This window comes from Camelus dromedarius, chromosome 10, assembly GCF_036321535.1.
Source record: "Camelus dromedarius isolate mCamDro1 chromosome 10, mCamDro1.pat, whole genome shotgun sequence".
NCBI lineage: Eukaryota > Metazoa > Chordata > Mammalia > Artiodactyla > Camelidae > Camelus > Camelus dromedarius.
The window spans coordinates 17,193,788-17,220,036 of NC_087445.1; the positions used below are offsets into that span (position 1 = coordinate 17,193,788).

General features: G+C 39.2%; 1 protein-coding gene across 15 annotated transcripts in view; it reads left to right on the top strand.

Moving 5' to 3' along the window:
• The window catches only part of ELAVL2 (ELAV like RNA binding protein 2), a 151,339-nt gene that overhangs the window by 119,485 nt on the left and 5,605 nt on the right, over nt 1-26,249 (top strand). For all 15 annotated transcript variants that reach the window (XM_031449610.2, XM_064490155.1, XM_031449606.2 and 12 more), the window contains 2 exons: nt 17,636-17,789; nt 21,016-21,241. In XM_031449610.2, the coding sequence (XP_031305470.1) occupies nt 17,636-17,789; nt 21,016-21,241 (380 nt within the window). The remainder of the gene's footprint in view (nt 1-17,635; nt 17,790-21,015; nt 21,242-26,249) is intronic.

A 26,249-nucleotide genomic window follows, 5' to 3' on the forward strand; every position in this document is an offset into this window, starting at 1 on the left:
TATTTAGCTGGTCAGATCTCTGTATGGGGATAAGAAAGTTGATAATGTACTAAATAGGAGTGGAGGCAAAAATGGAAACTTGACATAAATGGTTTCTGTATCTTTTAAAAAATACAGACTGAGTGTGTGTTTTGCTAACCTCATTTTTACCCCATGGTCTGGAACTTTCTAGAACCACGTGCCAGATGTTAACGGCACATTGCTACATCTGATTATCAGAAACTCTTCCATGTATTTAAACAAAATTTTTCTATCTATATTCAGTCCAGTTTCACAGTCCTTACATGCAATGAGGAATGACAGATTTTTTTTTTTGAGCAGTGTGGTATTTGTGTCATGCCCATCATGTGTTTTGTGGAATGCTTTATTGTCAGCTTTGAATTTTTTTATGAACACAAAACGCCCCAGAGGTGGTTTCTTTTTGGAGTGTCCTAGAGTGTGTGGGTAGGCAGCCTAACAGGGTCCAGAACTTGATTGTCTCGACTTCAGGCCTGCTGTGTTCTGTGCCTTCCAGGCTCCTTCCAGACTGGGACTCAGACGTCGGAAGTTTGCAGAGGGAGATAACTTGACATTCTCTGAACAGCTATTCAGTAGATATTTTTCCACAGTCGTTGGAGCAGAGACTGAGTCTGAACAGAGGGAAGGGTGAGGAGGAGGCTTCCTGGTGGCAGCGTCCTTGCTCGCTTCTTTTCTGTCCCTGCTTGTGAGCCACGGAGGGTGCTGATGGGAGAGCGTCTTAGCTGTTGGCCTAACCTATCTTCCTTAGGAGGGACTTGACAGATCATGTGATTACCCAAGCCTGCCCCTACCTTTCCTGTTTCATAAAGGTGCATCAGTAAAGGTGTTTCTGTGAGGCAGTGTTAGCATTTGTCTGCTTACCTTTCCTGGTGCTCTTTTGGGGAAGGATCGGGAGAAATAGTACTTGGTTGGTTTGGTGACCTTTGTCTGTTATACCAAGCTAGCTTGAGAGGTTAAGATAGATACGCTACCTTCTGAAAAAGAGTCCCTTAATACCTCTCTGTGTCTGCTTTGTGGAGTATTTTCACAGGACTCTTAACCTTGCACTTGTCTGGATTCATGCAAAAACAGTAGTCTCTTGCAGCCAAGTACTCCCTTTGACTGATGAAATGAAGCTCAGGTTAAGGCATTTATTCAAAAACAATATATCTAACAGTACTACTAGGACCAGAAATAGGTCATGTTGGCTGGTGCTGGCAGCTTTCTACAGTTTTCTTTCCATGTCACATTATTGATATTTAAGTGTTTTGCTTGGAACCAGGTTGTAGATACCACTATAGACAAACTGAGTATTGGCTTGGGTGCCTTCTTCTGGGGCTTTAAGCACCATGAGACATTCCAGACCAGATCTATGCCTGGTGGTGGGAAAACTGCTGTCTTTCAGACTGGCCAGACCTCCAACTTGAGAAGAAAACTGGTATCTGGAGGTCCTATTTAGCAGATAGGCGAGTTAACATCGGTTTAAGCATGGCTTTGGTAATTGGACAGTAAAAGAATCATTATGGTAACTTTCTGAATCTCTGTTTTATAGGAGACCACTCATTCTTCAAGAATATTTTTCCTGGCGGGTTCCCCTGAGTACTAGATGCTAGTTTAAAAATGATAGGGAAGTGTGTTTGTCTCTCTCTAAATTTATGTGGGCTCTAGAAAAGCATGTGTGATCCCTTTTCTTTTATTTCCACCTGTGCAAGATTCTCCTTTAGCAGCAGCCACAAGTACTACATCAGAATTCCTTGCGGAGATTTTGCTTTGGGAAGTTTCTTGGCATGCTATTTATGGGCAAGTAAGAGAGGCAGCTATATTTTGAAAACAATACAAGAATTCTGTTACTTAACCCCACACCCACCCCCATGAAGAACTTGAAATGTACATTAGGACTTGGAGTCACAAGTCCTGGATTTGTGTTTTGGGTCTGTTATGGTCTAGTTTTCTCATTTATAAGTAAAGATGATACCAGGCTACATAGTTGCTCTGAGACATTTTGCTTGACATCTGGAGGTAGAACCTGCTTGTGCTGGCCTGTTGTTTTTGGAGACAGAAGATCAAGAATGTTCTATTGTTCAGCCTTTGTTTTTTTTATATTTAAATGGTATTCTGGAAGTCTAGTTGGGGACAAATTTAAAAATCTACTTTTACTCTGAAGAAAGTAGTCACATTTATTAATTCTTTGGTTTAATTTTGTTGGATATTTTAAAAACGACTATAGTTACCGTGTGTTACAGAAAAGTGGACTTTGAAAAAAATAAATCATGCTAATACGCTCTTTTTTGGGTCATTAGTACCAGGTTACCTCCTCCTAGGGGAATGAGAAATTTAATCCTTCCTGCAGAGGTTCTGGCGTTGCTAATGAGTCTTGAAATGACCCTTAGGTGAGCCACGGGAAGGATGAGCAGGGCACCTGCCTGGCCCTGGAAACTGGTACTAATTCAGAAAAAACTTTAGTTTCTACATGTTTTGTTAATTGACTCTAGAAATTTGACCATTTCTGCTTGCTTTACCCAAACAACCCTGTTCATACTCCTGGAAAGATTCCAGAGTCACAGAGAGTGGCTCCAACCCCGGAGATAGAAGCGCAGCAGCGCAGAGACTGGCCAGGCTGACGGCCTCCCTAACCCAGCTGAGCCAGATCCAGCCAGTTCCATTCTTGGAAGTACCTTTGGTTAATGGGTTTTATGGGCTTGGTTATACTTTTACGTTTCTGTATTTGTTGGTGATTTATAGTCACATGTACTTTACTTTCATGCTACCTGAGAATGTGTACTTACCATCTGGAAACCAACCCGGGTGGGTGGCAAGGAGGGGGGCTTGACAGGTGTGATTTTTGTGAGCTTTCCGGGAAACCTGAACATGCCCCAGAGTTTGAGGATTACCTCCTTAAAATCCCTCTCCATAAGGGACTGCTAAAACTTTTTAATGTTCATCAGAATCACTAGGGTGGGCTGGTTCGTAAAGTGGGCATTTCTAGACCTCAGTCAAGACTTTGTGAATATGATTATCTGCAGAGTGAGGCCCAGAAAATTGTAGTTTAACAGCCACCAGAGGAGATTCTTAACAGGTTATGTACTGACCTGAGAACCATTGTTTAGTGGACCTTGATGGTTTACAGATCTACCGTGTAAATTAGATTTCCATTTGTGCGTTCCATCGTAACCTATCTGGAGTGCTTCTGATTAACAGATGTAATTTTAATGACTTTTATGCCATTCTTAAACCCCGACCCCCTTTGTCTCTCTTTCTCTCTTTCACACACACACACACTCACGCTCATTTTCAGAGCATTTGAATGTCATCAAATGCTACTGTCATTGCAAGCACATAAACATCTTTTAATATTTGATTCTGAGAGTGGGGAATTTACAGGATGGTTCTTCTGGGGGCCATTCATTTAAAAGGGTTATTTCATAGTATCGAGATGGGGAGTTGAATTATGTGATCCAAGACGGTTGAGAATCCTTAGATTATGAAAGTTGCTTTTACAGTACAATTAAATTTTGTCTCATGTTTATAAGCTTCTAACCATACCCCTCACCCACCCTACCCAGTATCTGGACACTTGAACTTTCTAGTCAGGATCTGAACAGATGGGAATTTGCTCTGTTTTCACAAGGACTACCCTACATAGCATGTTACAGGTATTTAAAAAAAAATTTACTGTATCTCGCCTTAATTTATAAACCTTTTGACCTATAAGCTGAATTTTGTCCCAAAGCTATGTGGAAGCAGCATGTGCATACTGTTGCCAAGAGGCTTAGCATGTCTCTTTTCTGCTCAGATTTGCAAAAATGGGTTTAAAAGTACTTGTCACCAACTTGCGGAATTTTCCTTAGTGTTCTTCATTAAGCAGTGTCTTGGGGGAATTGTGAAATATGCATTATCTGCAAACTGCTCTGGAGTACAAAGTCAAATGAACTGTGAAGGTGAGGGCTAAAAACACCCCTCTCACCTTTGTACTTTGTTCTCTGAGTATTAAAGAACATTGATCTGCCAAGTGGCAAAGGGGATACTGTTTGGCGGTTTAATTACAGCCAGTGAATGTTACTGATGCTATCAATCAGCGAGACCCAAGGAAAGGGCATGGTGCCAGACCATTCTGTGCTCCCGACAGTGTAATTAAATACCGCAGGACTGGATTCTCAAGGTAGAGTGAGGTGCTTCCGCACATCTGAAGTAGCAGAGCACTTTGTCTTGCAGCAAAGGTAAAAAAGGTGCTTATCCCCTCCTTCCTGCCACTCTGCGTTTCTGGAGGAGTTCAGTGAATGGCAGTGATAGTCTCTTCTTTGTGTACAGTTAAGGTTGTCAGTGTTTTCCTTGAGAAGCCTTTCTCTTGCAACATCTTCACAACTGTCATACAAAAGGCTTTAGGAATACAGTAATTACTTTCTGTTAAAGGTGTTTGGGGGAATATACAGCCCCGGTGTCTAATAGATGGAGAATGAGAGATTGTCTTCGAATGAGACTATTAGGCCTGCAAATCAGCTCATTTAAAAAAGCTTTCCCCGTGATTATTCTCTAATGTCTGATCATGTTGAAAGAAAAATATCTTGGTAGTTTTAAAGTTATAAAACATTCAGTAATATTTCAGAGGTTATTCCTTTTGAATTACCTACCGAGCAGCACATTTTTCATAGTTGTATAACTTATGTCAGGTCCACAAAATATATGTAGGTAAAACTATCTTTGGCTCTGGGGAAGGCTTGTAATAGCATTTCTATTATCCTTTTCCCCTTTTATCATATGTTTGTATGTACACATACACACACACACATATATGTATCTCACACACAAATCTCCATCTAGGCCTGTTTGAGAGAGAAATGCCATAGGCAATCCAAAACGTTTCCTGTTACTACCCCCCCCCCTTTTTTTTTTTAATTACTGTGTGGTTTTTACTGATCGAGGCTTACCAAAGACAATCTACCCTTGAAAGAAAGTGGATTGATTTCCTAACTTCCTAAAGAGTACACATGTGTACACATACACAGACACTAGATCCTGACAGATGGGTCACGTTGGGCCTGAAAACAATAAATCTTGGCTATTGAGGGAAACGTGCGGTACAGGTATGGGCTGCAGACTGTTAGCATTTACAACAGATGTTTGAAGTGGGATTACTGAAATAAACTGTCTTATCCTTTGTTTAAAAGAAGGTTGTTAGAAATTTTCCTTCAGAAGTTTGAGGAATAATTTTTTAACTGTTAAAAAAATTAACAGTTTAATTTTTAAACCATGTAAAAGTTTTAGTAAAAGTGATTATTTCATCTTCAGGAGTCCCATCCCCACAGGTTCTTTTTACATTCTGTGGAGCCCTAACAAGACCAGCGGTCAATCTCCAAGTTTATAGGGGAGGTCATGTGCTTGGAGAGTTTTTAATGTCCATTGTATTTTTCCCCTCCCAGGGCAAAGATGTCAATCATAGTATTAAAAATATTTTATTGCAGCTTGTTTTAAGACTGTACAATGGTAGTTACGCAGTCCTGGATAGGAAATATCTGTAATTAAATAATTCTGTAAGCATTTTGAGTGCCTAGTATGTACCAGTCAGCTTTGCTAAATGTTGGAGCAGTGCTAAAATACAACAAGATATGGTCTTGTCTTTGCTGTCATTGTGTAGCAGAGGAGCATTGGAAATGGGTGTGTCCCTGACTGTCCAGAGAGAGGTCTCTGCAGTCATTTCAGAGGTGGTAGGGTTTACAGAACAGGGTTTATCAGACAGAGAGGGAAGAAAGGTGCCACATAGGAAGGAATGTCTCATCCAAAGGCTCAGAGACCTTTATATGTGACATGGACTTTTTGGAGGAAACTTACATCTGAGAAATATAGAGTGTGCTTATTCTTTTAGTAATAAGCTACAAAAATGGTTGGAAAATTTGATCCAACCTGGCCCCACATTTTTACATTTATCCTTGTTTAGTGAACACCTAATTTATTAGAGGAACTATAGGAATACATTTGGGGCAGGTTAATTCATTTGTTCATAGCCTGTCTCCCTTGTTCCAAAAAGATCCATTGTGACCTGTGAGACTCATTTAAGATATTTACACATGGCACCAAGATGACATTTCTCTGTGGAATATTTAATCTACACACAGAGATGAGATCATTATATTTTCATTACTGTATGTATAAGTAGATCAGAGAAGACTTAGATATCTGAACTAATATTATAGTGAAGAAGTTTTTCTTTTAGCTATAGAATAAAAGGAAACTTACTGTAGATGGTATTCAAATTAACTTTTTTTTATTGACACAGATTTTTGACTATTCTCCTCACCTAGCTTATGATGGGAAAGCCATCTCCATATTGTATGTGTGTACGACGTACACATGTGCATTTTCGTAGACTGTTACTCTCCTGCTTATAAAAGCTTCACTTTGACATTTAAGGGCTCTAGAATGACTATTCTAGTGTTGTCATTGTCCTATAGAATGAACCCAGGCTCGGCTGGGTTCTTCATCCTTGAAGATGGAAAGAAGTCTGGTTCTTAACCTCCTGCCTTGGATCGTCCCTGCCTATATTGCCGTATACCACTGTCATTGCTTTCCAAGTTATATTTGACCATAAAAGCATTTATTTTTCACTGCACACTACCTTTCTCTCCTATTTGATGGTCTCCTCTCTGAGGGCAGGCACCTTCGTCTTCAGGGCACCTCATAGAATATTTAAGTTTTTATGTATAATTTCTGAAAGATGCAACTTCTAACTGTTGCTCACAAGAAAGAGGGAAGACCTGCTCTATGTACTCAAAGATGGGAAAATTCACAATTTAGGTGAAATTAAATGTGAAACTCTCATTTCCTGGTAGGTATTACAATTCAGTGAAGATGCGGTCAGATGAAGGGTGTGTATAGGATTTACCAGTTTTTTTTCTTTTCTACAGTAAATGAAAATGTAACTGTTAGTATTCCTTTATGTGCAATATTCTGCACAGTATCCATCAGCCTGTGTCTTTGCCTGTCATCTGTCCCTCTTACTATCTATTCTCTTTCGTTCTCAAACCTTGGAATAAAGTATGTGAAAGTCCTAGGAAGTGTAGCCCACCACAGTTGGCTTGCTGCAAACCTTTTTCTTTTTCCACATGTTACCAACTAGTACAAGTCAGTTTTTATTCTTAAACAGCTCCAGGTTATTTATATCAGGTGGTGTGTAGTCCTTCTACAGATTTAACTTTCTAACTTAGCTCTTTACTATGTTGACAGTTCCTTAGATACACTAGATGCTCAGATAGTACATCAGTTGTATTTTAAGTTTATTTTTGGAGGTAAAATTTTAATGTATATCTTGATAAGTATGGTTTTTGTTGGAGATTGCGTCTGATCAAGTTCCAGAATCTTAAAAGATCCTTTAACAAGCTATTACTGCAGAATAGCTTTCTAAGCTTTAGATGAACACATCTATTTTTCTTTGAGCCAATTTAACTTGTGTTCTTTCCAGTGAAGCACAAAAAGCCAGATTGTTTGGACAGGCATCACACCTTCCAGTCATCTTGTCTGAGAGGTCCTTCATAAATAGCCCGTGCAGGAGGCCGCGGAGTAGGTTGGCTCAGCACGCACTCCTTGGTGGGTGGGGCTGTTCACACGGACGTACACACGGTCAGCCCTCGTGTTCGCATCTGTGAACATGGAAAGCTGACTGGATTCGCTGTACTGCACCATTTCACATAAAGGCCTTGAGCATCTGCAGACTCTGGTATCCATGACGGCTCTGTGGATACTGAGGCACAGCTGTTCACACAAGAGTATACGTTTCACCCCTCTGGGAGCTTTAAGCCTAGTACTGTCAAAGCTCTGTAAGTGAATTGCAGTGCTCCCAGTTACCCGGGAGGGGCTCTGAGGCAGTCTGCTGCTTTGGCAGGGCTGAAGAAGCCCAAGCATATCTGAGGATCGAGTCCTAAGTACTGAGGTTCCCCTTCTCTAAGTCTAACATCCTCATGGTATATTTAGTGCAAGTGTCTGAAGTAAAAAATTTGCATGGCTGCCTGCTAGTATAGCATTCTTAGTGTTTTTTTTTTTATACTGTGAGTTCACAATGAATCATTAGGCACCGGTTGTATGGTGACTGGTAACCCATCCCACGCTCTGAGACATACACGGACCCTAATCTTACCTGAAGTTAGGCTTTGTTTCATGAAGTCTGTTTATCATGTCTGTCACTGTCTCCCCCCCAAAAACCTCCTATTTCTCATTTTGCATTTCACGTTAAGCTCTGCAGATCTCTGTAAGAGGGAATGCAAAAAGGGGAGGTTTTAACATGTGGTACTTCGCTTGGAGAAATTAAGTTGGCCTATCTTATCGGCCCATTTAACGATGCTGGATGTTCATCCTTGGAGTGACAGTGGGGTGGTCCTTTCATCATGCTTGGCTTCAGCCAGACTTCCGGCTTTCCAATCCACTCATCTGCCACTGTCTTTAAAAAAATACTTATGTTCTATAAAAATGTAGTTACAAGTTTGTAATTACAAATTTTAACACTGTAAGAATTAATTTAATAAATAACTGCCATTAATTTGGAAGAAGCCTTACTTACTTACTCTTTGAACTGTTTTTCTGTTTAAGTACATCTTCCTTGGGCCATATCTCCCTCTCTGTGTCATCTTGTCTGATCTCAGAGACAATGGAAGTATGAGGTTTTTTTCTTCCATGAACTCGGGATGCTGATATTAATATACCCAATTCACTCCCTTGTTAGGATCATTTAAGTCAATACATGTCATGTACTCAGAACTACCTGGCATGTGATAAGCACTGAATAAATGTTAGGGCCTATTATCTGTGTTGTTACATGGTTTTATATATATGAAATCATTATATTATGATGGAAACATTACTGTTGTCCAGCTCTATGCTAATAGTTTTATTATTCCATTTAATCCTTGTAAGGTCACTGTGAGGTGAGGACTAACATTAATATCAAATTACAAATAAAGAAATAGAGGCTTCAAAGGACCTAAGGAAATTATTCCCAGGTTATGTAACTGGTAAGCAACAGAGCCATGACCTGAACTTAGCTCTGTGCAGGTCCATGCCTGTGTTTTTACTCCTTCACTTTGGACAGCTCTGGTACAAGCATCAATTTCAGGCCATTAGTTCATAGCATGCTCTCTTGTGGCCTGAATTTCACCAGTAATAACTGCATTCTGTTTTGCCTTTGTAAGTTTTTTGACCTAGTACTAAACTAACTCATGTTTGCCTTGATTCCATCTTGTTCATGTTACTTGATATTCCTAAAGATTATGTGGCCAAATAAACACAGGCTCATTTCTCATTTTTAACATTAAATATAAAGGAGTCTGCTCTCTTAACCACTGTTGAAAACACCCTAAAGCAGAGAGGGTAGGAATGGACTCTTGTGGTTACAATTGAAACTCTTTTTATTTACTTCCGTGCCACTTCAGTGTAATCACTTTCTACATGGAATATGGAACATTTTGATTGACAGATTCCTGCTTAGACCTGGGAATGACTGATCCACCACCACTGCAGTAGTGGGTATGATTTAACCACCCCACCCACTTCAGATGCCGTATCCACTGTCATTGCTGTACTTGTGTTTTATTTTTTGTTCAATTCTTTGCATGCTGAAATCTTTAGGAGTTGGGAAGGCATTTGTGGCCTCTCCTGGTTGCATTTCAGGAGTATCTTCATGGACTTCTGTTTGCCTTTACCAGCTATGAGAGTCCTTTCTGAACCAACTGAGAACTACAGCTGAGCAGAAGCAACCTTAATAAATGGACAGATATCTGCCAACCAGTATACTCTAATTAATAAAGATGTCTGTCAGGACAGCCTATTTGGGCCCTCATTTAATTGATACACATGGATGAAACTGTTTTGGGTAACTTAATAAACTCTGCTCAATGTAGTTTTTCAGAGGCTGTTTATGGTGTGTGAAAAAAGAAATTAATTTGTCAAGTCCTTTGTTCATGATTAGTTGCTAATACAAATTTTGCAACCAACATACTTTTGTTTCTCTGTGGCTATTCAGTAATTTTAGTATTGTTTTTAATGCCATTTGTGATCACTCATTCTTATGGCATTACTTATTCTTAGCTTCATCTTTAAGTTGGATATCAGAATCGCCTGCTTTGATTTTTATTTAATGATGTTACACTAAAACTTGGAAATGACATGAAGCTGGGAAAGTCTCTTCAGTGTAAAACAACCAATTGCTGTTTCCCTTTCTGTTAAAGGGTATGTAATTAAACAACACAGAATGAAAAGGGGGAAAGCATTGGTCTCAGGATTCTTAGTTTGATTTTTCTCTCTTCAACTCACCTCACCCCTGATAGATTTTTTTCTCAAACATCTCCTAAATAATTCTGAGGTACTGCTTCTACTACTAGTGGAAAAAATATAGTAACTGTCCTAAGAGAAAGACTCATTTGATGTATTTCAGATTTTCTTATGTACATATAAGAAAAAATTTAGCAAAGCAGTTAAGATTCTTTCCTTTGTGCATATCTTGTCTCCTTGTAAATGTCTGGTCATCTTCCCAGGAACTGTCATTTCACTAGAAACTTGGATGATTTCAGACTCTGTGTTTCAGCCAATGGTATAATGAAAAACCTCTTGACAAAAAGTCAGGACTCCAGAATTCTACACCCACCTCTTTTTAGCTCTTTGTCTTTGGACAAGTCACTTCACTTTTATGAAGTCTCTTTTTTTTCCCCCCCTAAATATAAAGAGATTGAACTTAAATGATCTCTGTGTTTTTGCTCCAAAATTAAGATACCTTCATCCCTGCAACATATTACTCTGCTTAAGATTTTATTGCCTCTAGGGATTCGAATCTCCAGTTTGTGAAATGAAACTTGATTTATTAAACTGTTTAATGGAATCTACAGTCTAGTCTATGCACAAAGTACCATCACACAGGATTTTTGGTATAGTATTAGATTATGGCCTCTCAACTTTTTGGACAGTATTTCAAAAATAAAGTATCCCCAATTAGCATGTGATGATAAATCATCTTCATTACAATAAATGTGTGGTACAAAGTAGGGTAAAGACGAAGTTTCATATTTCAAGGAGTTTAGCCAGTCACAAGCTAGGGTAACAGATGAAGTACATCTTGGTTTCCTCAGTATGTAAGAGAACAAGGCAGGTAATGCAATGTGGGCACAGGTGAGGGGTACCCGACTCAGACTAGAGTGGAGAGGATGGGTGAGAATTAACTTTAGAGACTAGGTGATCCCCATGCAGAGTTTGAAGTGATGAGAATTTAGATATTTGGAAAGAGTAGCTTATAACACGGGGAAGTGACAGAGCAGGAAGCTTTGGGAAACTTCTGCGGATTGTGTGTGTTTACCCAGAAAAGGTAGTCAGTGCCCTGAGCATAAATGACTAAGAAACTTGAAATTAATCTTTCAGCATTAGGGAGTCCCTGAGAGATTTTAAACAGAGAATAACACGATCAAATGTGTTTTGTAGTATCTCTAAACTTCTTGTTTGAATCAAAACAATCTTTACACAGACTGAAAGCATTCACCCAACCCAGTCTCAGTAAGACTTGAGGTTCTGTGTGTGTTTTCCACTGATGTAGTATTCTACATTCTATGTCGTGGATTATCTCTTAAAGGCAACTGCTCTAATCTGTAATACCTTTTCTAAGCCTTCCTGTTAGCTGTGATTATTCCTTTTAGCTCTAACGCCTTTGCTAGAGCTAATCTTTAATTTCTTACAGACTTATTTCTTATGCTTTGTTCTCTCGAGTTTACTCATTTGCAACCCTCTGTGAAACATGGTCTTCCCTATGTAAAACCTAATCTTGGACTGACATGTATATGTCTTGGTGTGTGTTTGAGACCTGTTCCTGATAAGGTTTTGCATTTAGAAGTAGATCAAAGGACATTGTTTCCTTTTCGGTAGGTTTTGAGGTCCGTGGCCTGAATTGTGGTTAGACGTCATGTCTTTCTGTGTGTTTCTGAACTCTCTTGGAGGGTTGGATGTAGCCCCCTGCCTACAAAGCCTTGATACTGTCACAAGACCTTTGCTCCTACCTGCCAGAGCTAATTGTTATTTAGCCATAGTATCATTTTTCTCAGTCTCATCAAGGCTCCAAGTTTTTTTTTTTGATATGAACAGCAATTAACTCAGATTAAATACTCATAACTATGACCTTGTCCACTCCTTTCAGCTGAAGAGATTGAATGGAGCTTTTAAAAAAAAATAGTCTGAAGGGGCAAGTATCTAATTTTCAAGTTTAATGTTTGTAGTCCTAGGTCAGTAATTGACAAGTGATAGAAGTTGTTCAGTTGTTCAGTGGTGATCTTGCCAATGGGAGATTTTTCAGAGGTCCTTAGTTTAATAAAGAAGGGATTTCTTTGTTCATTTATAGTCCTTATCACTTTAATCTGTTGGTATTAATGTCCACTGTCCCTGATCTTTCCGTTGATGAAGCAGAGAGAATTGAGAGCAGTTGTATTTTTGGACAAAAGCATTTGGATGGACTTCTGTTAAAGTGATATACAGGGATGTTAAACTTCACTATGTACATGTAATAAAGTGCCAGTTCTTCTCCTTAAGAGAATTTCATTCCTTTTCATTCTGTGTATTTTGATTAACTTGTGTTTTGATAGCCCATTCTTAGTATATGTGTTACTTGTCCTTGAATGTTTAATGTATAATTAGTTTTAGTTGCTAATGAAGAAATGAGTTTTTAATTACAAGGAATATACTGTGTCTCAAACTATTCCATTTTCAAGACCTAGTTCCTTTGATAAATGTATTTTTATCTCTATTTTGTCCAGTCTGATCTCATTTGTGAAGAACAGTTTAAGAAGTCACTGGTTAGAGCATTTATTTGCCTGGTTCTCTGGACTGCCTCCCTTCTTTTTTCTTTAAATAATCTCACTATTGCTTGTCTTTGTTTATTATGTCACTTGTACGGTTGTGAGGAATTTCAGAATAAACCTGAGTTTTAAATTGCTATCTTTGGAGTAGATTGGTGTTGAGTGTTGTACTCTCTGTTTCATCTTTAAATATTTAAATTGCAGGCTCTCTGGCTCCCTCTTAAATTAGATCCTTCACTTAGTAGTTTTGACATTTCATAACCTTGCTCCTCAGGCATTAAATATTCACCTGTTTAAATGACTGAAAATGTAAAACACAAGCCTACCTATTAATCCAGTAAATGTAGATTGGAGAGCAGCTTGCATTTGGTGAACGAAGAAGCTATTTTGACTCTACTGAAACTTATGCTGGGGGTTCCTTGTTTTGAAGTATTTGTAACACAGAATTTGCTGTAAAACAAAACCATCCCTTGGCTCTTCTCCAAGGAATTGTATTTTAGTCTTGAAGAACCTCAGAAATAGACTTAATACTTTGAAGTTTCCAATAACCCAAGAGTGGTTTCTCTAGGTAAGTATTAAAGCAGGGCACCAGTGTGAGCTCCAAATCCACAGAAAAAACATGGTCAAGAATTGCTGATAATCGCCAGATACAGCATTTGGTCTGGAAACTGATTGAATCTCTAAGGTACAAGTCCTTATTCCACTGTGAGTCTTCTTCCCACTTTGGTCTAAGTACATTTTCTGTTTATAATCCTTTGAGGTAGAAGAGGAAGAAATATTTTCTTTTTCCTGGAAGGGAGGATGTTCCTGACAGTGCTCTCCTTGATTGAGCAGGGGAAGGGGGTGCTTTAATCCAAAGAAACAATAAAGGCACAGGGGCAGACATAGCACATGGGTCTGAGGCGGGAGGGCGGTGGCCCTTCCTTCATCTCTTTTTCCTGGAAGTGGGCAGAGGGAGGTGGTGGCGCCTTCCTCATTTAATGACATTCTAAGAATTGGAAAGTAATAAAGCTAATTTCGGAATCCTAATTATGATGCATACTTTCTCCAGTTAAATCACAATTAGTGGCCACTCATCCTTTCTTGGGAAAAAGTTACTTTAAAAAAATACTAATGGGAAAATGAAATAAAATAAGTTTAACTGATTTGTAGCGCCATCCTGTTTGGCTGTCTCTGCTCAGTTTTACTGTGTGTGTTTAAGAAACAAGATTCGTTTGATTTTTCCAAACTCTCAAGACAAGTGCACCGATAAGCTCGCTGCTGTGGTGTGGTATCCTGACAGGAAAACTGGACAAGTAGACAAGGACATGGGTTCAGAAGCTCAGAATTTGGATTCAGACTTCAACACTTGTGCATGACCTTAGGGATGTTATTTATCTTGTCTGTACATGTTTCCCCAGCTGTAAAACACTAATGTGTGCCCTACCTACCTCATGGGGTTGTTGCATGGCATAAACAAAATAATGTGTTTGAAAGCGTTTTGGCAATGATGGAGTCCTATACACCCCTAAATGTAGGTTAAGTGGAAATACTGTTACCATCTTGCATTTCTGTGCAGTTTAGTCCCCTCTGTCCTGCCTACGATGATAAGAATGAGTTCTTTGACAAAGCTACTGAAAAAACAATGTTTTGAGAAGGTTTTGTTATTGGTTCTTAGAACTCTTTTAATGTAACTGGATTCTAAAAATGTACCCAGGATTTGTTATAAGTAGGTATGGTAAGACATGCAGACACATAAATGATTGTTATGAAGGAGGAAGTTTATATTTATAGATCTGTAGAAACAGGATACGCGGCATACCACGCAGGGCCACGTGAGGAAGCACCAGGATGGTCAGGAGGCAGAGGGGAGAGGGCAGAGCATGGCTCAGAGCCTTTATTGGGGTCCTAGTGGAAAGGAAAGGGCAAGGTAGGGTAGGTACACTAGGTCATTTTAACATTGGATAGTGTGAATAATGTTGGAGGGATCTGGGCTGTAGGGTGGTCAGTGATTGTCTGGTACCTGGCCTTAAGCTGATTTAGAGCAGGAGGAATATTGGTTTGGTGTGAGAGTTTGATAAAGGAGACAAGGGGTGGCCTCTGGATTGGCTGGTGTGTATTTCAAAGGTATGTTCACTGGGGAGTCATTTACTGCCCTGGGAGGGGCAGTCTCTCCAGGATCAAGGCTCTAAATGCCAGAGCATTGAGAATACAGAAAATAAGATGTAGTCCATACTGGTTGGAAATTAAAGCAGTCGTGTGAACTGAAGACTGGACATGGAAGGGGGAGAAAAATGCAGATAACATAACTGACCCAAGTATGTTTTCAAAGCTTTTACATAAGCACTAAGTATAAAACCGGTTTCCTAAATATATTTTAGGATAACTTTTAAAACACTCCACCCACACTCCTCTGAAATGCACAAAGCAGTGAATGTCACTGCATGAGTAAATTATTCTGGAAAACAGTAATGGACTCAGGTTACTCTCAACTTTAATCGTCTGGGTCTTTGTCTACACTCTCAGGTGCGTGTAGAGCTGAGTATTTATAGTGTAGTCACCTCTGACTTTTTAGGCTCTGTGCTAATAGCATTTTATGTGGATTAGAGATTATTTTATTATTCCTATTAACCATACAAAGAAGGCACAATTACGTAGTAATAGAAGAAAGAATTTGCCTTAAGTTCGAGTCCTTAATGAATGAAACCTAGTTGTGAGCCCAAGCACATTGGTTAGAGAAGTGTCACCTTTCACTCCTGTTACCCTGCCTCATGCCATGCTTGAGCGCGTGTTGAGGATGCCTGCTTCATCGGTCTTGGAAGTTATCGATGCTTCCCCTGTTGGGCACGGGAAGGGGCTCTTCACAAAGGGAACACTTCAGTCACATGGTCTGGAGCAGACTACCAGCTGACTTGCTGAGAGATCCCTGCCACTGAAATAAAGCCTTGAAGTCCTAGATTCTAACAGAGTCTGAGTGGTCAGATTTTTAGCTTACCCAGATAATTGAGGATTGTACTTGAGAAAATAAATCGGGTATTTGTGTATTCACATCACTGAATGTACGTGTAATTCATTTGCTTTGTTTTTATTATTTTATAGCGGTCCCGAGACTAGATTCTATTTGAATTATTTTGATCGCTTGGAATTTTCCTTAATTTCTTAATTTTCACTTGCATTTAAGTTCCCCAATCTTCATTGCTTTTGAGTATTTAAGCATAAAGAAAAAAAGAGTAGTATGTGATTAGTGAACTATCTTCTCTTCACCACTATTCCCAATTCCTTGAATCTGTAGTGCAGGATGGTGCTAGTGTGACTTCCAAATAGAGCTTTTGGAACAAATGTATTTACACTTGTTAATGAGCAAACTTGTGGAATAAAAGATAAAGAGTATTAAATGTTAACACCATGGGGTAAGGGTGAAAGACAGCAAGACCTTTATAAAAACCTGTCTTTTTTTTTTTTTCCTTTCTGGAAAGCAAAAATAAAAATAAAAAATAAAAAGTGGTAACACAGAGAACTATGGACAAAATTGAAATTGTGGAGAAAATATTTGGTGTTTCTACCAAATACCAAAAACTGTTTAAATTCAGCAGGCATTTTTTCATTTGTGTTTGCAGTAAGCAGTGGGCCAGGATTGGGGGGGATACTAATGGATACAGCGAACAGGCAGAAGTTACTCCGTGCTGATACCCCAGCAAATTAGGCTCACTGGCCAGAGCTAGACCCTCTGGCCATTTTTTTTGAGTGATCCTGTAGATGGAATATATTGTGAAGTTTCTGTCCTTGTAGTCGGTTCTTCCAGAAGAGCTTACCACTAAACCAAAGGGAATGTAGTGAGGAATAGTGCATGAGACTCAGGGCTGTCTAAAAATTGTCAGAGATGGGTTGTTAAAGGCAAAGAGCTGTCCATTAACAATTTGGGCAAGACTGAGATGACTTGATGAACCATCCCTTGAATGCCGTGCCCCTTGTAAGCTGTTGTGGACCCACGGGATCAGTGGGTTACCAGAGTGGCTTTACTCAGCAAATGTTCTAGCATGCAGGATATACAAGGTACTGACTGTATGGTGGTGAGAGTGACAGATACAGCTCCTTCCCTCCTGGAGCGTCTGTAAAGAATGTTGATGATAAATACAAGCAGACTTACTTTATCTTTACGTCCTTGTACAGTTTTGGACACGCTATCTCAAAGATGGGAAGCTTTTTTAAAGGGTACGAAAAACAACAGGGAAAGTCAATAAAGGAGCCTAAGACCTTTTGAAAATGAAGATTAAAGAGATTTGTGGACAACAAGACAGTAGGCAGGGGATAACGGGAGATGTAGTTCATTCATACTTAAACTTCTGGGAATTTAAGGATGATAGATAGCTATTTTGGAATAAATCAAAAGAGTATGCTTAAAATGATTTCTTTTAGTAACTTTGTACCACCACCCCCACAGATGGGAGAGGCGCAAAAACAGGTCACACAAACATGTCAGATGAATTTAGAATCCTTAAGCTTCGTCGTTCGGTTGAGCTTAAATCCCTAGTTTAGGGGGGGTCGGCCTCCTTGAGGGCGGTTTATTACTGTGAGTAGTACTCTGCTGTGGGCACCAGTGGTTTCTTTTGAATACTTTAACAAACCTAGGAGTAAATACTCTCTTCTCTCTGCCCAAGGGAATGGCATTTCCCGTTTGTTGAGAATTTCTCCAGAAATGAGTAAAACAGTTAAAATTAATGCTGGGCTTGGTTCAGCTTCAGTGTTTGTTGTATGCTCGTTAGGGAAAAGCTCGTACCCAGCTTAAGCTTTCCTGAGTTTCTGAAGGGAGGTGACTGAGTACGCACGTATGTTTCATTTCCCTTTTCCAGGTTTCCTATGCCCGCCCAAGCTCCGCTTCTATCAGAGATGCAAATTTGTATGTCAGTGGACTTCCGAAAACAATGACCCAGAAGGAGTTGGAACAACTTTTTTCACAATATGGACGCATAATTACTTCTCGTATTCTTGTTGACCAGGTCACTGGTAAGTAGGCAGCTGCTCTGGACAATCTTTTACCCTTTCTGATTGGCGGATTGTGAAATATTCTGCCTCCCCATACCGCAGTCTTGCCTCTAGAACACATCACAGGCATACGTGGGCCAAAAAATGCAGTTTTCTGCTGGAATCGTTCATAAATATGCATGAATGAGAATAGATTGTGGAGTGCAGTGAGTGAGCCTGAGTCACTTTCTCCTTGAAGGTGCAGGCTCAGAACCTGTTTCATGGCTTATAATAAATCTACCAATACTACTATATACAAGTTATTATACGTAATTATTACAAATTAATGATCGTCGTTTCAAAGCTGCTGCATAAAAAAGATCTCCAGCCTCCTTATATTTGTAAAAGGTGTAGTTCAGTGCAGCTAGTTCTCCAGGGGAGAGTTATACCACATTTACACTAGTAATTGCTGTTAAGGCTGTTTTCCAGGTCCATGCTGTGTTATATAGGCATGTGTAAGAGTTTGAAATTTTGAATGTTAAAAATGTATTTTATGCTTAATGTAACTTTTAACCAAACTAATAAGTTTATTAAAAATTTTGTTTACAAGAGAGCTGTTCTGCTAAAGCTTTTAGTTAATCACATCTGTATTGCTAGTTTTTCTTTACAGATTTAAAAAATAAACTACAAGCATATTTTTCTATTATAAAAACAGTATTTACTCTTTTTAAGACTTACTGGAAATAGGGAAAACCGGTAAGGAGGTGGAAAAAAAAAATCACCTGCTGTGTCATATACTCAAGCAGTCACATGAAGATTTTGTGGGACTTAAAAAATTTTTTTTTTAAAAGGAAATAGGTTTTCCTCTTTTCTGTGTGTTTCTCTCTCCCCTGTTTCCAGAGTAAAAGAGAACTCACCCTGTTCTCTTCCTCTGTCTTTTTCCTTCTTTCTCTCTCTTACATAATGATAGTACTAATGAAGATACATTGTGCATTGCTGTATATGATTTTTTTAAGAAAGCAATGGACCACAGAATAAAATCAGGCCAAGTTACTAATTCTTCAAGTGAAAATCAGTTTAGTTGATCTGAATTTGATCAGAAGCAGCCTATGTTCTCTGCCTCTGTGCTGTTAATTAGTCTCTTATAGGATCTAAACACTGTACTTCTGAGGTCTGAGTAAAGAGAAATGTCTACCATCATTCACATGCTTAGAACGGCCTATGGGTCTCACTGTGTGGAGAAAGCTTAGTCCAGTGAGGGTATATAAAAATGTGATCTCTTCTTCCTAGCTGCATTTCATAATTCTCATTCATTCTATCACAATGTGTTGCATCACACAGACTGCTAATGGGGTCAAATAGAAATCCAGGCCTAGCAATCCAGATATATTTGTGTAGAGCAACCAAAAAGACCTTTTATTTTGTTATTATTTGTGCTTTTTAATTCTTCTACTCTCAGTGAGGACTTGAATCAAAAGTAAATTTCACCTGTGATGCAGAAAGCCCCTCTCCTATCTGCAGGTCCATCCTGAGTACGTAGGCTGACAGGTGGACTTGTCTCGCCACCTCCTGGTTTAGTCAGAGGTTCTCAAGTGAGGTTCTGCGCCCGCAGCATCAGCATCCTCCTGGACCCTTGTTAGAAATGCACATTTTGCCCCCCCCCCCAAACCTAATGAATAACCTCTCAGTGTGCATTTTACCATCTGTTTGGATCTGCTCAGTTTTGAGTACCATAACTTTAGACAACTTATCCTTTATAGAGACCATTCCCTTTCCTGTCTAATGCTTTCCTTGTGCATGAAAAAGTGAAGTCCTAGGGGTTGTTAAATCTCAGCAGGAGCTAATAGATAATTAAAAGGATAGATTGGCTGTCATTTCACTGTTTCATCTTTATACTTATTGCTTTCAACATGAAATTACCCATTTTACCTTAAATGAAAAATCCTACAATTTTGTTATTCAGCCATCAGGTGGTAATAATGTGCAGCAGATAGAATTTAAATAGGAAAGGTAAAGTGATAGGGGCTGTCTGAGATAAGTGTTTATGGGAAAAAAATGCCCAATCTACCTTGGAATAAAATTCTAAGCCATTCAACTTACATGGTACTAATTGTAAAGCCAGTAGACCTTCATTCTTTAATTTTAAAGTTCCTGTAAATCATGATGGTCTGTTGCATTTTCTCAGCCTATCTTTCTTAATGACCTCTCATTCTTTTCTACTTCAGTGACATACTCTGAATCATCTGGGCTTTTCTAGCTAGTGGTCCCAAGCTGGGAGTGCTAGTACCAGTTTGCTTGCCAAGAAAAATCTCCCTGCAACTGCTTATCTCATGATGGCCAGCTATGGCCACCCCAAATAGCCTGTTAAACTAATTAAATGGAATGAGTTGGGTTTCCCGCTACTGTTTCTCAAAAGCTGGACAGGTATTTGGCCATCCTTCTGCTTTCCCGTTCTTGTCTCTCAAAGTAGGGAGAGCGTGAGCCAGGGAATGGCATTCCGCTGTCAGAAGCAATGCTGCCAAGGAAAGAAAGCTTTGTAGCTTTACTTCTGTCTTATTTATTTTTAAACTCCAGGTCCTCTTTTACCTCTTCTTTTTTCTGCATATATCATTTCTCTAATAAAGAGCAGCCAGTTAAAAGCAGTAGGGGAGCTTCAGGGAACCAGAAAAGGCCTTTTCAGGCATTTTTCTTAAAAGATCGGTATCCTATACAATGTTATTAAGTAGAATTTTATTATTTAAAAATTTAGCTGAAATTTATCTCTGCTGCTGTGCATGTATTTTTAGCATAGCTTTAGCATTTTTAGCAAATGCCTAGGTCTGTTTTTGTTGCAAGAAAAGGAGCTGCTGTGCTCTTTGTTCTGAACTGCTTGTCCAGTAGCATAATTGGAAGAACACAAGGCAGGTGTACTGTTGACATGAAAGAGTGTAAGTGTATGAGAGGGAGAGAAGAAGGTGGGGAAAGGAAACGTGCATATGCTTGTGTGCTTTCTTTTCTCCTTGGCTTATTGGTAGGCATGTGATAATGGACTTAATGCATTAATTTAATAAATTGAATGCATTTCATGCATTAAAAAAATACAAAATTGTGTTGCTAGACTGAATTGCTACTAAGTTAAAGGTAAAACTTTCCTCCTCCTGTAATTTTGTGGCAGATGTTATATGTGGGTGAAAATATGTTCTTGAGAAGGAAAAATTAATGTATCCTTTCTTCTCTCCTGTCTCCTTCCACTCCCTCCTTCCCAAATCCTTACCCACATCTACCATAGGCATATCAAGGGGTGTAGGGTTTATTCGATTTGACAAGCGGATTGAGGCAGAAGAAGCTATCAAAGGCCTAAATGGCCAGAAACCTCCTGGTGCCACAGAGCCAATCACTGTAAAGTTTGCTAATAATCCAAGCCAAAAAACCAATCAGGCCATCCTTTCCCAGCTGTACCAGTCTCCAAACAGAAGGTATCCAGGACCACTAGCTCAGCAGGCACAGCGTTTTAGGTAAGTCTGGTCTGGTTCTTATGCCCAGCTACTCAACTCAGAACTGTCAGGTTCGCTGTCCAGTCCTTTTATTGACAGAATCTCTGGTTTTCTATAGTTGTTGTTGTTGTTTTTCTTTTTTTCTTACGGGCACAGAGAAAACCTACTTGGGAAATAGTGTCTTTTGCTATTATCCAAGGTGGGGTCAAAACAGTGATGACCTACAGGTGTGGTTTCAGCCGGGCGTAATCTGGCCCCTCTGGGGACATGGACAGTGTCTGGAGACATTTATGCTGGCATAACCGGGGTGTGGGTGCTGCTAGCGTCTAGTGGGTAGAGGCCAGGGATGCTGCTGATCATTCTGCAGCGCACAGTACAGCCTCCGACAACAGGCCCTCCGGCCCCAGCATCACTGGTGCCCAGGTTGGGAAACCCTGACCTGCAGAATGCTGGGGGCCTTCTTAGCTGTTTGCAGTGCTTCCAGTGTCCCCTTTTTGTTTTTTAGCTTGATGAGATTTTATTCTTGTGTTTCAATTTTCAGGTCAAGCTCTTTCAGTTACTTAGTTTTAGAATACGCGTACCACTAAGGATATGTAACTTACATGAATACATTAAGTATAAGTAAGTCTGTCTGCTCTTTTTCAGTTTTTATTTCTTACAGTTTAGGGATTGGAAGACCCCTGGAATGGCCCAGATAGTAAATATTTAAGGCTTTGTAGGCCATGGTCTCTGATGTACTTTTTTTTTCTTTTAAAACAACTCTTTAAAAATGTAAAAACCATTCTTAGCTCCAGGGCTGTAGAGGAACAGATGGCATTCTGGATTTGGCCTGTGGGTGGTAGTTCTCTAACCTCTGTGTAGTCCATAGAATGACCATGCATTTTTAGCCCAAAGAAAATGTATCTTACAGACAGGGATAAATAGTTCAATTTTTAAAGTTTGATTCTAATACTGGGGCAACATCCAGATCGAGTCATTTAGAAAAATCCCTAATCCGCATGTGAAGAGAACAGTGACTTCTACATGTTAAACAACAAAGAGACATAAACAGTTTTTATTTTCTGGAACATTTTTGATACCCTTTTTGGCCATATGTTACACTGTAGCATAATGCCTTGTAACCTCCAGGCTAGTATTTTTGTTGTTGTTGTTCTGTGTATTTTTTTTTTTTTTAATCACAAGTTATATCAGTTTTATTTTCTTGCTGGGACAGAATAGTTAATTACTTAAAATTTAGCTTAATAAAGGGATATGTGTTCTCTAGCTTAAATCACAAGCTTTTTTCTTTTCAATTTGGATGTTTAGAGTGCTGGCAAGAGTGAAGATAAAATCAGTCTAGTATCTCCTTTTAACAAACTCAGTTATGTCACCTGAGGTATGAGAGAGAACTTTTCCATAAATACCATGTTCATTTCCTACTTGGGATGGCTTTTGCCTTGGCAGAAGAGGCTGTACTGTCAAAAGGCTCCATTTGGAACTGGATGACTTGGTACCCAGTTGACTGAGCCTTGTGTTCACTTTCTGCTTTAACTTTGCAAGGTTTAAAAGAAGTGTTCGCAGGAAGGAGACCCGGCCACCTTTGACTCTGGTGGCTAGTAGTGGTGACCGGGCTGGGGAAAGGGATGTGTGGGGCTGCTGCTGCTGGCTCTTGTGGAGAAAGAAATTTCACAAAGCCGTTTCTTGGCTCTGCCTGTAGGTTTCCTCTGTGGCATCTTAAGTGAGTAATGTTTTTTTGCAAATTTAGCACAGACATGCTTGAAGGAATTTTAGAGGTGTTTCCTAGGCAGCCTGTCTCGTTAACTTCAGAGCTCTTTGCGGCCCAGACAGTAATTTTTGAGCTTAGGTAGAGAATAGTTCTTTGAAATGTACCTATTGATTTTTAACACTGTGGAAGTACGAGATGTTTGATGTTAGTGGAAAGCTGTGTTAATTTGTTATTTTTGGTGTTTCCCAGTTTAAGCTCTGGTTTTTGTCTTATGGTAGTTATTAAGGAAAACAGCGCTCTTAGGATCAAGATTGGCTTCTGAGAAAGACTGGGCAGCAGGACTGAAATGACAGGGTCTTCAGGGGAATGCTCGTTTATTAAAATAGCATGTAAGTGACGCGGATATCAGGTTGCCAATAGATACTGTATCTGCTGTCAACTTCATCCGCTCCCCCTCTTCACATGCTGTGTGCTTTTTTTGAGGGGGATTGGGTAAAGCTGTACCGGGTATTCTTATGGTCAAGTCTGATATTTTTAAAAAATATCTTCTGCCCAGTCTATGCTTTTATCTTTCAGTTCTGTAGGTAATTAACTTTAGCAGTTCTTCCCTTCCTTGCCTCCTATAATAAGAAATTTTGGATAAAAGGAGTAAAAGTCATTTGTTGTGAGGGAAACTTGGTTTCAGAAAATGAAGATTTTCATTGTCCTTTTCAGAGTCTTCACTCTTGTTTCTGTCACCCCACTTTCCATTCCTCTCATAATCCAGCTTTAGATAATAAATGTTGAACAGTCTTTGAGCTCAGTGAGGGTGTTTGGTCTACACTGAGTGTTAGAAGAAATGGAGAGCCTTTATTCCTGGAGTTCAGGTTTAACCTGATGGGTGTTTGGTTGCTTTTCTTTAATGTTTTTGAAACTGAGCTGTCATTACGTTGATTTTTTTGTTTTCCATTCTTCTGTTGAATTAAGGTTGAATCTTTCCTTTCATAAAAATACTTGAGTTAAGGACTGACTTGCTTTGTTGGTATTTTGCTCTTCCGTGAGTTCAGATCTAGATCATTACCTTGGTCTTTTGTCCCTAATATCTGTCCTAATGCTTTTAGCCTTGAGTTTTTCACCTTTCAGCAGGCACTTAGAATATTTCACACTGTGTGTTTTTTATGTTGTCATAGGACCTTGGGAGTGGAGAGAGATTGGTGAATACAAGTTATAAATATTAATAGTCAAGGATGCTTTTAATGTTTATGAAATGCACCATATCTTTTAAGGTAAAAGAAAATTAAAATCCATGTAATAAAGGTTAAGTTTAAAAGTGGGCTTGTGAGGTTTATGACTCAGTCAACCCATATGAATAATTGGAAAGAGAATTATTTTAACATGAGCACTGCTAATCTAATATGCTCATCTAATTGACTACAGTTTTCAGAATCAGACTAGCCTTATTTATTTGGATGGATAGTGTAATTCAAGCCCCTTAAGTATATTCTTGGGACGTGGTATGTGAATTAAGCTTAAAGCCAAATTTTTTTTAATCTCTCTTCTTGAGGAGCAGCCTTAATTTTATTAAAGATGATCTAGTCTAATGGCCTGTGTGCCTGCGTCCATAAGCCTTTATGCATTTTTAAAGGAGCCTTTTAGATCAGCACTTGAATTTCACTTAAGACACGTGCTGGTTGCACTATCACAGTTTCCTTTTAGAAGAAACTGGTATCAATCCTTCTGAATAATTTTTTTCTCTCTTAGAGGACAGATGATACCATCGAATTGGATAAGGGCATGAGTGGATGATCTTGGTCAAAGCAGATCTTGGTTGGTGCTTTGGAGAAGTTTTGAGAACCATTATTTGTAGAGTTCAGAGTTTTTATTTTCTTATCCACTAATAATCTCTCTTTATATTTTTATTTCTGACTTTGACTTTAGGTTTCCCCCTTTACCCATCCGTGGGCCCTCATTGTCTGTCAGCCAAATTTCTTGGAAACTAAGCATATACCTTCTTTTTATTCTTTATTGATAAACATCTAGCTTTGAAGTGGGAATATGTTTCTATTCAAAATACTGTCTAGTTATAATCTGAAACTAGGCATACAGTCATAAATTATATGCACATAGGCTTGTGCTATTATGTTCATTAATTCGTAAGCCCTAATCAAACATAGAAAATAAAAATAAGAAATAAACGGCTTATCAGTGTCTTCCTAATTACCATGCTAACTAGATTCATATTTTATTTACATAATATAGTAGTAAGTGATACGCCTTTAAAACAAGATTTATAAAATTACGATCTTGATAATTTGGAATTTCTTATGTGACGTCATGTGAGACATGTTCCATGATTTCGTGTCTAAGCTCAAGTGTAGCTTGTACTAGGAGTAGGAGAAATAATCAGCTCTCCCTTTTCTTACATGCTTGGGCTTCCCTGACTGGTACCATCCTCACTCTGATGATGGTAATTTCTTACTTGTTTGCAGGAATCTTGTAAACTATTTCTTCTTTGAGGGTTATTTTAATTAAAGCTAGGTTTCTCAGTCTAATCCTTGAAATCCAGTTAACATGTTGTTTGTAAAGTGGATCACGTCCACACTGAAGAACAGGTGAGAATGTCACTGTCCCTTTGAGGATTTCTCAGTCTTCCCTCAGGAAAATATGTGGGACCGAGTATAAGGGTATTGGGTGCGGTGTATTTGATTCAGTATGAGTAAAGAATACTTTATTTTTAAATTGAAGAATATTTTTAATGGGCACTTCAATATTTATTTGCCACACTGTTATACATCATTATCCCCCACCCCCCCGCCACGCACGCGCTCCCCTCAGGTCATTCTGGAGGCTACTAACTTGGTCTCCATTAAAAATTTGCTTCCATCTTTAAATGACCACATATAAAATAAGGCTGTCCTTGAGCTCTGGACAGACCTAGAGAAGATGGATAGTTCTAGAGAGTAGATGTGGTCCTTGTGTCTGAGCTAACTGCCCAGTTTACAGTTTTCCAGCTTCTATGAGACTTGGGGTGCATGGTTCCCCATGCGGAGTGCACTCTCTTCTCCCAGCTCCTGTGTGTGTGTGGCACGGAGAGCAGGAAAAGTGCTAGGCCCTGCTGTGTGCAGGCAGGGTTGTTCGGCATTGCCTATGTTCTGTTTCTTAGGAGCCATGTTCCTCCCAGCTCTCTTATTGATGGGGGAGAAGAAGGAAGGGGAAGAGGGAGAGGCAGAGGCAGATAATTTGGATTAAATTCCAAAGAACTGGGTGTTTTTCTCAGATGGGTATTGAGTGAAGAAATCAGTGGTCAGGATCATGGTACCATGCAGGATTTTTACATGTAGGGCA